Raw genomic sequence first — 12,870 nt, forward strand, 5'->3', positions numbered from 1 at the left:
GGCAATTCACAGGGGGGAGGGGACACGGGAGAGCGCCACCAATGCACCACGTGATATCTTGTCTGACCGAATTCAGTTAGGAAGAGTGGCACATTGCCTTATTGAAGGCTGCGCAGCGCACTGGGAATAATTTAATTCTAAGTTTTTCTGGGGATATTTTTCTGCTTCACAACAGCGTGATGAAAATTAAGAATAGAATTTTACCAACCCGCAAACAGTCCTTTATAACTTTTACTCGGACATCCCTATGAATGTAGCCTATAGTGTTAGGCTATATCTTGTTTACATTGGGGCTATTATATGGACAACGTTACGTCCTTTGTTGTTTGCGCTCAAGAAGAGTGTAAGCCTATTGTCGTTAAAAAGTAATGGCAGATCATGTTAGTTAAAGTATACGCAATGGTTTAGCAGTCGTAGTAGAAACTTTTGGATTATCAGAAGTGCAGCAAGCGTGCTTTTTTTCTATTTGCCAATTTAGACCATGCAGGATGCGTCGGGACCTGCTGTAAGCCATCGAGCGATGCGACTACCAATGGTAAAGTAGCACTTGTTTTGTACGTTCATGATCACTGTCTCCAATAGATTTCGTTTATAGCCTACCTAAGAATATTCATTTGAGGGATTCTACTGTTAGCTACGTATAAGTTAGCTACTGCAAATCCAAGTAGCCTAATGTCACTGAATGCAAGGGTAGGCTAATTGAGGTGAATGCAATCTGCAAGCTATAGCTTAGCCTATAGAAAGGCTATATGATGCCGAGAACGAAGACGAACCTCAGATAAAAGGCGGTTGACTGCATATACTCATTTATAAGGTGTTAAATGAGTAATTTCTGCCATCAAATTATTATTTGCAGAGATGATTCAGTGTCATGCAAGAGGCAGCCAGCGCGTAAATGCGTTTTAAACCATTACCGGATGATGCAAGCTGGTTTGAGCAACCCTTGGTATGTCTGCTTCAAGCTCATTGTCATCTTCGCCTGGGGGATTTGAGTGCAATGTCTGATGGCGGTCGTGAAAGCGTTTAATGAAATTAGGGTAAGAGTAAAAAAACACATCTGGGTTTGCGCTGCTTGTCTGTCACTCACACCTGTAATGACTGATGGGACAGGCATGGAGTCCGTCATGTAGGCTATTGAGTGTTTGAGGAAGGAATGTCACATACATCTCGAAAGGGTTCCTTATAATAAAGTAGGCCTGACACTACACGTTGAGTGGAGCATTAATCAGTCCTGATATTGACAAATGTGCGTGTGTCCCTTTCACTCAAACAAAGTAGTCATAAGGCTACATACCTTGATATATAATTGCCGCCTCACAAAACATAATTTCTAAGAACGCAGCCATGCTATTTTTAAGATCTGAAGGTATGAGCACCCTCTAGGCTCAACATGTTTGCCAGCCCAACATACTTTCAGGTTTGACAAGTTGGTACTTTCCAGAACTACAACCACAAATCAGAAAAAAATGGGATGTTGTGTAAAATGCAAATAAAAATAAGATGTGATAATCAACAAATCTCGCCAACAGCATGTTTCAAAAAAAGTTGTGACGGGCATGTTTACTACTGTGCTGCTTCACTTCTTCACTTCTGAAAATATTTAGGGAACTGAGCTGCTAGAGTCTTGATAATGAAATGTCCTATTGTTGCCCGATATAGGATTTCAGCTGCTCAACAGTCTGGGATCTTCTTAATCATGTTTTTCATTCCATGATGCACCTAATTTGACAGGTCTGGACTACAGACAGGCCATTTTAGCACCTGCACTCTTCTTCTATGGAGCTGTTTAAATATGTGCAGAATTAATTTTGCCATTGTTTTCCTGACATATTCAAGGTTTTCCCTGAAAAGACTTGGCCTGGATGGCAGTATATGTTGCTCAAAACCTGTGTACATCATTCAGAATGGAATGTGTGGGGAAATGGCAAATGACATTGGCACTAATGCATCTCCACACCATCATGCTGGGTATGGAACTGTGCACTATAACAAGTTGGATAGTTGGTTAGAACCACAGGACCATTTTCCACTTTACCTCAGTCCTTTTTAAACGAGCTCAGGTCCAGATAAGACGGTGGCATTCCGGTATAATGTCTAAATACAATTTCTTCTTTTGCATTGTAAAGTTTACACTGGCATTTGTGGATTGAGTATCAAACTTAGACAATGGTTATTGGAAGTTTTCCTATGCACATACAATTATTTTCTTTACAGAAACAAGTTTGGTTTTATTGCAGTGCCATCTGAAGTCCAAAAGACCATGGCCACCCAATATTTCTCTGGATTCTCAGTATATTTTAATGATGCTATGTACTGCATGAAGATGAAATCCCCTTATTATTCGCAATTTCATGTTAAGAAGCATTATTCTTATAGTTTCATCATTTACCCATAGTGATGAATACCTCCACAACTTTACTTCTGAGAGCCTCTCTGTGATGCTCTTTTTATACTCAATCATGGTGACAGTTAGCCTAATTAGTTGTGAAATACTCCTCATTTTGTTTTCTGCAAGCATTTTGTTGCCCCCGTTCCGCCCCGTTAAATGTGTTGCTGGCATCACATTCAAAATTAACATGCATTTTCCATGAAATAGTCAAATTTGTCATTTTCAACATTTGATGTGTTGTCTATGTCCTTTTTGCAGCTAAATATGGGTTTACGAGGTTTGCAGATGATCATATTTTGCTTTTATTTGCATTTTACACATCAGAGCTTTGGTATTAGGGAGTAGGCTACTTTTCAAACTATGTTATACTGTCTGAGGTTTCGTCCTAAAGTTCGTCCCATCATTGCTTCATTGTAAGTAAGACCACCATTGTGGTAACACCACAACAAACGCACCATAGCACTTCTAATATATTAGCATTGACTTTAACTAATAATTTAACTAAATAGGCCAGTTGACTCCACTGCTTAACAGTAATCAGTTCCATTTATTCTGATTGGATGATCATGACTATTTGCCTACTGATGATAAAAGATGATGATGAAAAGTAATTGTTGCCTAATATCAATGGGAACCTGCCAGAACCACAATGAGGAACAATCAGCAACAGTTGCCACATGTATCATCAGCTAGTGTCTACATCTTCAAAATAAGGACCTTAAGGACGTTAAAGTAGTCAGAGATGAAAGAATTTCCTATTTGCCGTCTCACATGGCAACAAAATAACTCCTCTCCGTAAGATTGATAAAGTGGGTTTGCTTCCCTTCTTCTCTGATTGTATCTCTGGCAAACACTTCATTTTTGGCCTTCCAAGCAGCATTGCTCTTCTGTGTCACCTCTCCCTACGCCCATACTCCTAAGGGAAGTTATAGCAGGAAGTGATAACAGGAAATGAGTTATCTGTTAGGAGGGAAGGAAGGAGTTAAGCATCCTGATCTATTTGGGCTTGAGATGGGACTATAAATAAAAATAGTTAGTCAGTTAGTATTGTCTCATGACAAGCCAAGACTGTAACTCCATAGCAGTGGTGGATCTAAAAGAAGCTTGTGGGGTACAACCCTTAGCCTTGTCCTCAGTTGGACTCAGACCACACCAGAATGAGGCTGGTGAGGGTTGTACTTTTACAGTGTAGGATATATAGTATATTTAGACTCGTGGTGGTTAAGGGTTTGTGGTTATTAACGGGCACAATTGCTAGCATGAGTAATGGGTAGAAGATCGAAAACCTAATAGTGCCAAGTACTGCCACGGTTTCAGGGTGTCTTAATCACCTTTTGGAAGCCCCCCCCCTCCCGCCCCCCAACATCGTCAGCAAATCACTAAAGTTGTTTTGTTTATCAAAAACAATAATCAAGTTCTTTATGGATAATTGTTTATATATACACACATATATATATGGCTTGTTGAATTCTTCACTTTATGAATATTCTGATGCATTAGTTTCACAACTGGGATGCAAACAGCTAAGTTGTACTTGTTAAAAGTTTTGTGGTGATCCCTTTTGGACAAATGGGGGGTGGGGTCAAAAGGCAAATGAAGAAAAAGTCATGCATGAAGTCGTACCTATAGTTTTGGGACAGACACCAAGAACTTGAAGGTATCTTAGACGGACCCACATGTAATTATACTAAGTACAGAGCCTGGCAGCTGAGTCGTCTCGGAAACATGCATGTGATCTATTGTAAATGCTTTGATTTGAGTAGGGGAATAATAAAGTCATGTGCTTCATTAGTTTAATTCAGCCAGAAGTCTTTTCTGGATTACTCATGTAGCCTCGTGCTGTTTGTGTGGGGTCTCTCTGCTATGCAAAATACATTGTGTCAAAGGGTTTCCTATTTGAAGTTTTTCCAAGTATTTTCATCCTGGCTTTTCCTTGAGATTATGGCTTTGTTGAAACCTTATTAAAGAGGACATTAGAAACAAACATGATGTATATTATGCACAGCAGGAGGATGCAATGAAGAGATCACAATTTATTTAGTCTGATCTGATGAGCTGTTTCTGAGAAGCTCTGTTGCAGAAAACAGAATTACATCCAGTCTGTTAGTGAGAGAATGTTCTTCGCCTGTCTGACTCTTAAACATTTGTGTTCTTGGTACACTGGGTTCTCGTTATTTCAATTTTGTTCCGCACTCTAGAACAACTGATATCTTCTAGAGGTATAGTACATCCTTTATATGTTGTTATGACTTTAACACCTCTGACCATATCCTTTTTTGGGATGTGCGAGGTTTCTAGTCATGTGTTTATGTGATGTATGATCATTTATGATCATTTATTTCCATCTGCATATAGAATACTCAAAATTTTCCAGATCCATGATGGTGTATCATCTCTCACTATTAACTGGAAAGGAGGAGGGAAAGGCGGAATACAATTATCAAAATAAGAAGTTGACCTTATATGCCATTATGAGTTTTCTGCCCTGAAACAGTAAGCCTCTTTCTTTAGAGAGGACTTCTAATTTGTTAATTTTTGGAAAATGTAGTTAACTACCTGAACAAGAAGATGTGTCTCCAGTTTAAGCTAATGACAAATGTGGATAGAAATCCAAAGCGTACAAATGAATGGCATTCTACCTTCACCTGTGTTTTCACCTAATGGGTCCCATTCCGCCAGATCTTAGCTGAATCACATGTTTCATATTGCACCAGCAGGCTGTGATTTGCAGGCTCTAAGCAGACAGGTCCGCTTGCTGTTAAGCAATGTCTGTATTCACTCTTGGCCGGCCTCCTTAAGAGCTCACTGTCCTTATTCGTCAAGCAGGCGTCCCTTCCTAGGCAGAAAAAGGGAACGAGGAAACCTGTTGCTGTATGTCGCAAGAGAATGCTTGTTTTTGTTTTCATCCAAATGTCTCAGCAGTAGTCACTCATTTAAGTACTCCTGTGGAAACCTAAACATAAACAAAGTGTGCCAGTCTTAATCTATTACAAACTTTCAGTTATTCAATTTCAAAAATATCCTGTGCTAGTGTGATTTGTACTTTGGATAATTGTGATTTTGGATAAACCTGCCATACAAATGCATATTATCAGGGTCTTATTAATTAGCCTTGGGTGCTTTGTCTGTATTTTTGGAGGACAGTAGAGTCTTGGATCACCAATGTAAGGATAAGCTTCATTAACCCACTTCTTAATGACTTTGAGTATGAGAGACAAGGCAAAAGTGAATGGGTGGCTACTAACCAAAAATGCCTGAGGGGTTGAAGTGTAGTCGCTTTCGAGTTTCCCAGACAGTTTGCCTCCAGATTGGGGGGTTTGGGATTGGAGTGTTTGGAAAGGGGTTGAATCTCACCTCCTCAGTCACAGCTGAGATTGCGGAGCAGATGGCACATGTCCTGCTCACACTCGAAAGGCCGCTCTTTAACACGCTGACAGGTGTCGGGTTTCCAGCTGTCCAGCTGCGTCTCTTTGCCTCCTCTCAGTCGCCAGGCCAGAAGATGGAGAGCCTCTTTTCCTTAACTAAAACATTGTTTTACACCATTAGTCATTTGTCTCCTCGCACCTGGAGGGCCACAAGTATTTTATGTAGGCTAACAAACACACTAATCTCTAAGCTATATAGTGTAATTATACAGGCTACATTTTATGTAGGTGAATTCTATGGGACTGAGAAGCCAACACAAACGCCACACTCTTGCCAGGATCACATGTAACTCTTTCACCCCTCAAAACAGAGTATTATAGATACAGGCTACACATCGTTTAAAGTTAAAGTTGACTGATATTTAGCAGACGCTTTTTTTCAATGGGAATGGAACCCGGGTCGACCGATTGTCATTTGGGGACATTAGTGCTGCTCCGCCATGCCACATTGTATAGATGGAATTCTGTGGAATTTCTCCCAACACTTGTTCAGCAGAACAGGAGCCACTCAGTGGTGGTTGATAGTGTTTCTTTTTATGACGGGCTTAACTTCACTCTTCAGTGTTATCTGTACTACTGTGTGCTATTCTGTCTTTTTTATCAACGTTAGCTTAGCGAGAGGAGGGCAAACATGGAGGGTGAATGGCCCGGCTCTCTCCAGGGGTGCTCCCATGGCATAATGGGTGGGCTTCCCCCTTAACCACTGCGGAGGCTCGGCAGATAGAAGGGGCCCTGGAGCGATCCATCAGATAGCACTGACATTCATCCGGCCCCTGTGCTGTTGACTCAGACACTGACCTGTTGAGACCTCTGGTATGTAGTGCACCTTGGCTGTCTCCCACAGGGTGTCTTGAAATATAGCTTGAGCACATAAAGATGTGAGAATTGAAGGAAAAAGGTTAAACTTCTCTGAATAAGGTGGTGTCCGAGGCCGGATGGAAGGGGTGAACAGTGAGTTGCAATTTCACTGGTATTTCCACTTTGACACTTTTCACTGAGACTGATTACAGGCTGGCATAATTATGTGAAGGGTGGATGACAACTGCTCAGGTGGCCTTGCTTAATGACAAAGTCTTAGAAAGCTATGCACTGTCAGGTTGACATTTCTGGCCCTCCTTTTCAATTGTTGACTTCTATCTTTTCAGAAAACACACCACTGGTGGGGGAAAGAAAACCTTCAGAAATGTTCAAATTCTTTACACTGCCTTAAACGTTGTATCAGCGATAACGGGGATACGTCACTTCTGTTGATGTTCAAACAAAACAGAGAGCTAGCTCGCTACTTCCTCCCGTGCAATTAAAACTCTCCTAAACGCGCATCTCGTCGGTTATTGGTTGAAACACTTTATTTTGCTTTTGAGTGGGTTGCCAACCCTTGTTGGTAGCAATTGTTGTTGTGTACAGATCTTGGAGCCTAGGCTGCCTAGTGCCTACAGAGACACGTTTTTTTGACAGCCTGCTTATGGGGCAGACAGCTAGTGGATTGTTAGGAAAGATTAGATGAATGTGATCATTTATGTTTGGGCCATTTTTGGGCCTGAAATTGATGATACAACAGAAATGGGCCAAATGATATACATACTGTACATATATCACATGATCATACCAATGTAACTCACAAGGGACATCATCATTAGCCTAATATGTTATCACTATAGGTTAACTTTGTAGTCTTGATCTATCAGCACAACAGATGGAAAAGCAGACATGATAACCAATGTCCATATGGAGGCTCTACAGCCAGACTTGGCACAATATGGCCATGACAAGAATCAGCCTGATTGGGGAAATCTGTCTGGTGCCGGCTGCATGTCTCAGCATGTTAGTGCTGCTGATGCCACCTTTGGTCACATTTGACTTGGATAGTTCTCTTTAGACTATCTACTATTTCTTTAGACTACTACTGTGTGGTTAAGGTTAAGGCTAGGGGATGGTTTTGGTTAAGGTAATGTTCAGTAGTTATTCAACAACAATTTTATATACTGAATTTCAATTTAATCTGATAATCTCAGACCATCCAAGTAAAGTGTTATCCAGCCTTTTGCCTCATTTGCCCCCTCTGCTTTTGTCTTGCAGATTGAGGCATTTGTGATGGGTAGAAGGATGAACCAGTGAACCCCTGGAACAGTCAGGTCACTGCAGAGTCTGGCTGTTTCAGTGCACGTCTGCTCCCAGGTGGCATGTGGAAACGTATCCAAGTGTGTCCGAGAATGAGGATCAAATACACCATATTTCTTGTGTTTGTTGTGGCCCTCGTCATCATCGAGAAGGAGAACAACATCATATCCCGGTAAGCCTACCCATTAAGGTTGAAGCCTTCGAAAAAAGTCACTCTGCCAGAGGATTGCACAATTCTTGGTTTTAGTGATGCAAGCTGGTTTCATTTGTTAATCATGTCTAGACTAACAGCCCAACAACAAGTCAAGTCAAATCAAGTTTATTTATATAGCGCACAGGGGTCATTCAATGTGCTTTACAGTAATAGCACATAAAGGCATGAAAGGGCATTAGTCAGGTTAAGTCAGGTTCTGCTCAAGGGTTCTTTCTGGAATATGGGAGTTTTTCCTTGCCACAGTTTCCATACGGTGTGCTGGTAGGGGGTTAAGGGTTAAGGCTGCCAGTCTTCTGGTCGTTGTGTTCCATAAACATTTGTATATAAAGTCATATAATCACAACACATACTTAGAACATACTAAGGCAAACCGCTTAGAGTCCACATCTAAGCATTTGCCTAAGCATTTGTTAGCAAAGCCTATATATATACTGTATGTCTTCCGAAAGTTGGTTCCAGAGCTGAACCGCACAGCAGCTAAAAGTTGCTTCACCAGGTTTACAAGGATACAAGGATACAAGGAAGTTTATTGTCACATGCATATAGTTACTGGAAGTAAGAAATGCAGTGAAATTATGTCTGGTGTCAGCCTATTTGTGCAAAGTGGGGGGGGGGGGGCAAGGGCTGCATAAGAAAGGTGGGGGAGGATTGGAATTGGGGGGGCACCAACAAGGAGCACCCAAGAGCAACAGGGGCAAGGAAAAACTCCCTTACCAAGGAAGAAACCTTGGGCAGATCCACGGCTCAAGGGGCTAACCCAACTGCCAGGGGTCTTGGTGTGTGTGTTGGGGGGATGACAGGGGAGATGGGATAGTGTGCTGTGTATGTGGGGAGAGGGCAGTGTGCAATATGTGTGCTGGAGAAGCTTCCTCATGAGACAATGTGCTGTGTATTGGGGGGGGGGGGGGGGCAGTGTGCTGTAAGTATGTTGGGGATGTGTGTTGGAGAAGCTTCCTGATGAAATAATGTGCTGTGTATGTAGGGGAGAGGGGGGGCAGTGTACTGCAAGTATGGTGAAGGGACTTACTATTGCAAGCAGAGTACTGTATGTATGATGTATGTGAGTGATGAAGATGTGTGTGTGGGCGGGAGGGGAGTGTAGCAGTGACTGTGCGTGTGTGTGTAGTGTGTGTGTGGGTAGGTGGGGGCAGTGTGCTGTAAGTATGTAGAGGATGTGTGTTGGAGAAGATCCTGAAGACAATGTGCTGTGTATGTAGGGGGGGGGGGGCAGTGTGCAGCAAGTAGAGGAGGCTTACTGTAGCAAGCAGTGTGCTGTATGTATGTGAGGTGGTGACAGTGAAGATGTAAGTGTGTGTGTTTTTTGTGTGTGTGTTGTGGATGGGGGTGGGGGGTGGGCTGGGGGGGGGGGGGGTGGCAGAAAGGCTAGGCAATCAAGGACATGGGTAGATGGAGGAGAAATCAAAAATAATAAATAAAAAGTTCTATGGAGATGTGCAAGTTGGAGAAAGTCAGATATGTGTGTGTGTGTGTGTGTGTGCGTGTGTTTTGACGTGTGATGAAAAAAGAAAATGAATAAAGGTCTATAGCATAGGGTGAGGGATGTAAAAGTGCTAAAAGTCTTGTAGGTGTGTGTGTGTGTGTGGATTTGTAGATTTGGTTGATCTGAAGTGTTATGCTCATGTTAACTGGCTAACAACAGATTGGTTCTCATTTCATCTGGGTAACATGTTACTGAGCCATTTACTGACTAACCGTTATCAACATGCACATTTAAGGCTCTGCTGTTATGCTCCAACGCAGTCAACATTCTCTTCTGTGTTCTGTAGGGTATCGGACAAGCTCACCCCCCGACAGACCCCCCAGACTCCGCTCCAGGCCAGCGTTGTCGCCCTAGTGGGAGCAACGCCACAAAATGAGTCCAGGATCTCACTTGCTCGTCTGGACCCCGGCCTACCCAGGCACATGAAGCGGCGCCTGGAGAACTTCACAGAGCAGCCAGAGCCCGAGCGTCTCTCGTCGTGGGGCAAGAAGCACATCCTGCTACTGGCCACCACGCGCACAGGCTCCTCGTTCGTGGGCGAGTTCTTCAACCAGCAGGGGGGCAACATGTTCTACCTGTTCGAACCACTGTGGCACGTCGAGAGGGTTCTTACCCTGGAGACGGGGGGCACCAATGCCACAGCGGCCGCGCCCGCCTATCGCGACGTGCTCCAGGGGCTCTTCCTGTGCGACTTCACGACACTGGAGGGCTTCATCGAGCCGCCACCGGTCGACCACGTCACACCGGCGCTCTTCCGGCGCGAGTCGAGCAGCTCGCTGTGCGAGGAGCCTGTCTGCGGGCCCGTGGTGAAGGGCGTGTTCGAGCGCTACCGGTGCCGCACGCGCCGCTGTGGGCCCCTCAACCTCACCATGGCGTCCGAGTCGTGCCGCCAGAAGGAGCACCGCGCCATCAAGTCGGTGCGCGTCCGGCAGCTGGAGACCCTGCGGCCCCTCGCCGAGGACCCCAGGCTGGACGTCAAGTTCATCCAGCTGGTGCGGGACCCACGTGCCGTGCTCGCCTCCCGGATGGTGGCGTTCTCCGCCAAGTACAAGAACTGGAAGCGCTGGGCGGTGGACGGGGAGGTGCCCGTGGATGACGACGAGGTCCGCAAACTAAAGGGCAACTGCGACAACATCCGCGTGTCCGCCGAGGTGGGCCTGAAGCAGCCGGAGTGGCTGCGCGACCGCTACATGCTAGTGCGCTACGAGGACATAGCACGCTTCCCCATGAGGAAGGCCACAGAGATGTACCAGTTCGCCGGCATCCCCTTCACATCCAAAGTCAAAGAGTGGATACTGAAGAACACTCAGGCATCCAAGGAGGTCAGTGGGGTATACTCCACCCAGAAGAACTCCTCTGAGCAGGTGGAGAAATGGAGATTTAGCATACCGTTCAAACTAGCCCAAGTTGTACAGAAGGTCTGTGGGCCCACAATGAAACTGTTTGGGTATAAATTTGCAGAGAGCAAAGAGATGCTAATGGACAAGTCCATCAGTTTAATCGCGGAAAAGAATTTTTCATAAAACATAACTTTTTTTATTTTTCTTCAAGGAGTTGCTATCCTAGCTGGGGTTATTTAACAATTGTTTGGTATTTATTGAGGGCAACACATTGCTTGATGCAGCATTGTGTAGTTACATATCTGAAAACTGTAAGGAGGTAGATTTTGGGATATGGCTTGATGTTTTTTATTATTTTATCAAGTAACTGTGTCTAAAGAAGAATTATGAAATTAGAATCGCTGAACACTAGAGTACTGGGTATTTGGTATTTTAAGAAAGAGGGAAACAGAACTTTATTTAAGTGATATTTTTTTTACAGAGTAGTCTAAGAATATTGATATTGACTATGTGGCTTGTGGTAACTGGTATCTATCAGTGATCTCATTATCATATCAGAAAAACAAAGAACAAAGTGATGCATATATCTTTTTTGGATATAAGCATTTGAGGGCCAAAGTGTTCTTAAGTGACATGGAGATTTGGCGAAGACAAGCTGCTTTTAGGCCGAAAGCAATGTGCAAAAGTGCAACATTTATACAAAAGTGCCATTTTTTCAAAGATGAATAAGGGATATCAGGATTTATCCTTCCATCTTGCCATATATGTCTGGAATTGCCTTGCCGCTGTTTGACACACGGACATGAACTCTCTCTGCTTCTCTCTCTCTCACACACAATCACAAGCACGCTTAAACACACAGACACTAAGGAATGGTTAATGTGTAGTTCATGATGACCCTCCTCTAGGAAAGAGGTGTGTGTGTGTGTGTGTTCTACGACTGAGGTGGCTTGTGAGAGCCACAGGTCCATATGGGGGTCTCTCCTCCCCTGTAACAACAGATGTTTACAACTCCTCCGAGTGCTTCTCTGACATTCTTTCTGCAGCTGGCTTGCAGAAGCGTGTGACATTTATCTCCTGTTTGTCCCTGTTGACAGATGTCTCCTGGCAAACGATTAGAGGAGACTGGAGACTGTTTTTCTTTTTTTGTCTGTCTGCTGCGTAGCGCTACTGTTTCTCTTCTCTACATACATCAATTTACACACTCTGCCTTTATTTTGTTTTTTTACGAGGTCACAGTTTTGACGCATCTGGATTTCATTGCTTATGAAATTAAATATTGCTGATGTCTACTTGTGATTAAATTGAGTGAGTCATTTTATGGATGCCAAAAGGCTGTAATATTTGCCACTGCCCTGCTCAAAAAATCAGTTTCCAGAGTGATGGATGGATGTCTTACTATATACTGTACACTACCGTTCAAAAGTTTGGGGTCACTTAGAAATATCCTTGTTTTCATCATTAATGTTGTAAATGACTGTTGTAGAAAGAAATGGCTGATTTTTAAAGCGTGACTTTCGTTTAAAAGCGTAATTACGTCGGAAGCGCCACTTTTATGCTTGTCCGTGTTGTCGTTTTCGGGTCAAATTGAGTTTTGAATGGGAATCCTAGGGGCACTACTATTTTTATACATGATCGCGTCAAAATCGCTATTTTTGGAACACTAAGAAGGCTTGACACAACATGAAACTTTGATCGAAGTATCATCAGTGTCTCTACACATGAACTCGAGCATTGAGAACATTGTTTGTGTACACATAGTTTACTAAAAAGAAAGGTTTTGGACAACTCACTCCTTGACTGGCAAGATGGCACTGAGCAGAAAACCCAAGTGAGTTGTTCAAAACCTTTCTTTTAGTAAATGCTGTGTACACAGCGTTACA

At 43.3% G+C, this 12,870-nt stretch overlaps 1 protein-coding gene across 3 annotated transcripts; it reads left to right on the forward strand.

The window, feature by feature from the left end:
• The first annotated feature begins 114 nt into the window (after positions 1 to 114).
• Positions 115 to 12,291, forward strand: LOC121699869 (carbohydrate sulfotransferase 3-like). Of its 3 annotated transcripts, none has more exons than XM_042082387.1 (4): positions 115 to 535; positions 857 to 1,037; positions 7,891 to 8,104; positions 9,934 to 12,291. In XM_042082387.1, the coding sequence occupies exons 3-4, from the start codon at positions 7,995 to 7,997 to the stop codon at positions 11,168 to 11,170; spliced, it is 1,347 nt and encodes a 448-aa protein (XP_041938321.1). In that variant the 5' UTR covers positions 115 to 535; positions 857 to 1,037; positions 7,891 to 7,994; the 3' UTR covers positions 11,171 to 12,291. The 3 variants fall into 3 exon arrangements, with proteins under 3 accessions (XP_041938321.1, XP_041938323.1, XP_041938322.1); XM_042082389.1 differs by having other exon boundaries at positions 857 to 946; XM_042082388.1 differs by lacking the exon at positions 857 to 1,037.
• The last annotated feature ends 579 nt before the right edge of the window (positions 12,292 to 12,870 follow it).

Source organism: Alosa sapidissima, chromosome 24, assembly GCF_018492685.1.
Source record: "Alosa sapidissima isolate fAloSap1 chromosome 24, fAloSap1.pri, whole genome shotgun sequence".
NCBI lineage: Eukaryota > Metazoa > Chordata > Actinopteri > Clupeiformes > Clupeidae > Alosa > Alosa sapidissima.

What these genes read in the sequence shown, in the direction of transcription:
- LOC121699869 (XM_042082387.1), top strand. Translation starts at nt 7,995, where the DNA reads ATGTGGAAACGTATCCAAGTGTGTCCGAGAATGAGGATCAAATACACC. An exon ending in GAGAACAACATCATATCCCG is followed by an intron (nt 8,105 to 9,933) that starts GTAAGCCTACCC and finishes TGTGTTCTGTAG; the next exon opens with GGTATCGGACAAGCTCACCC.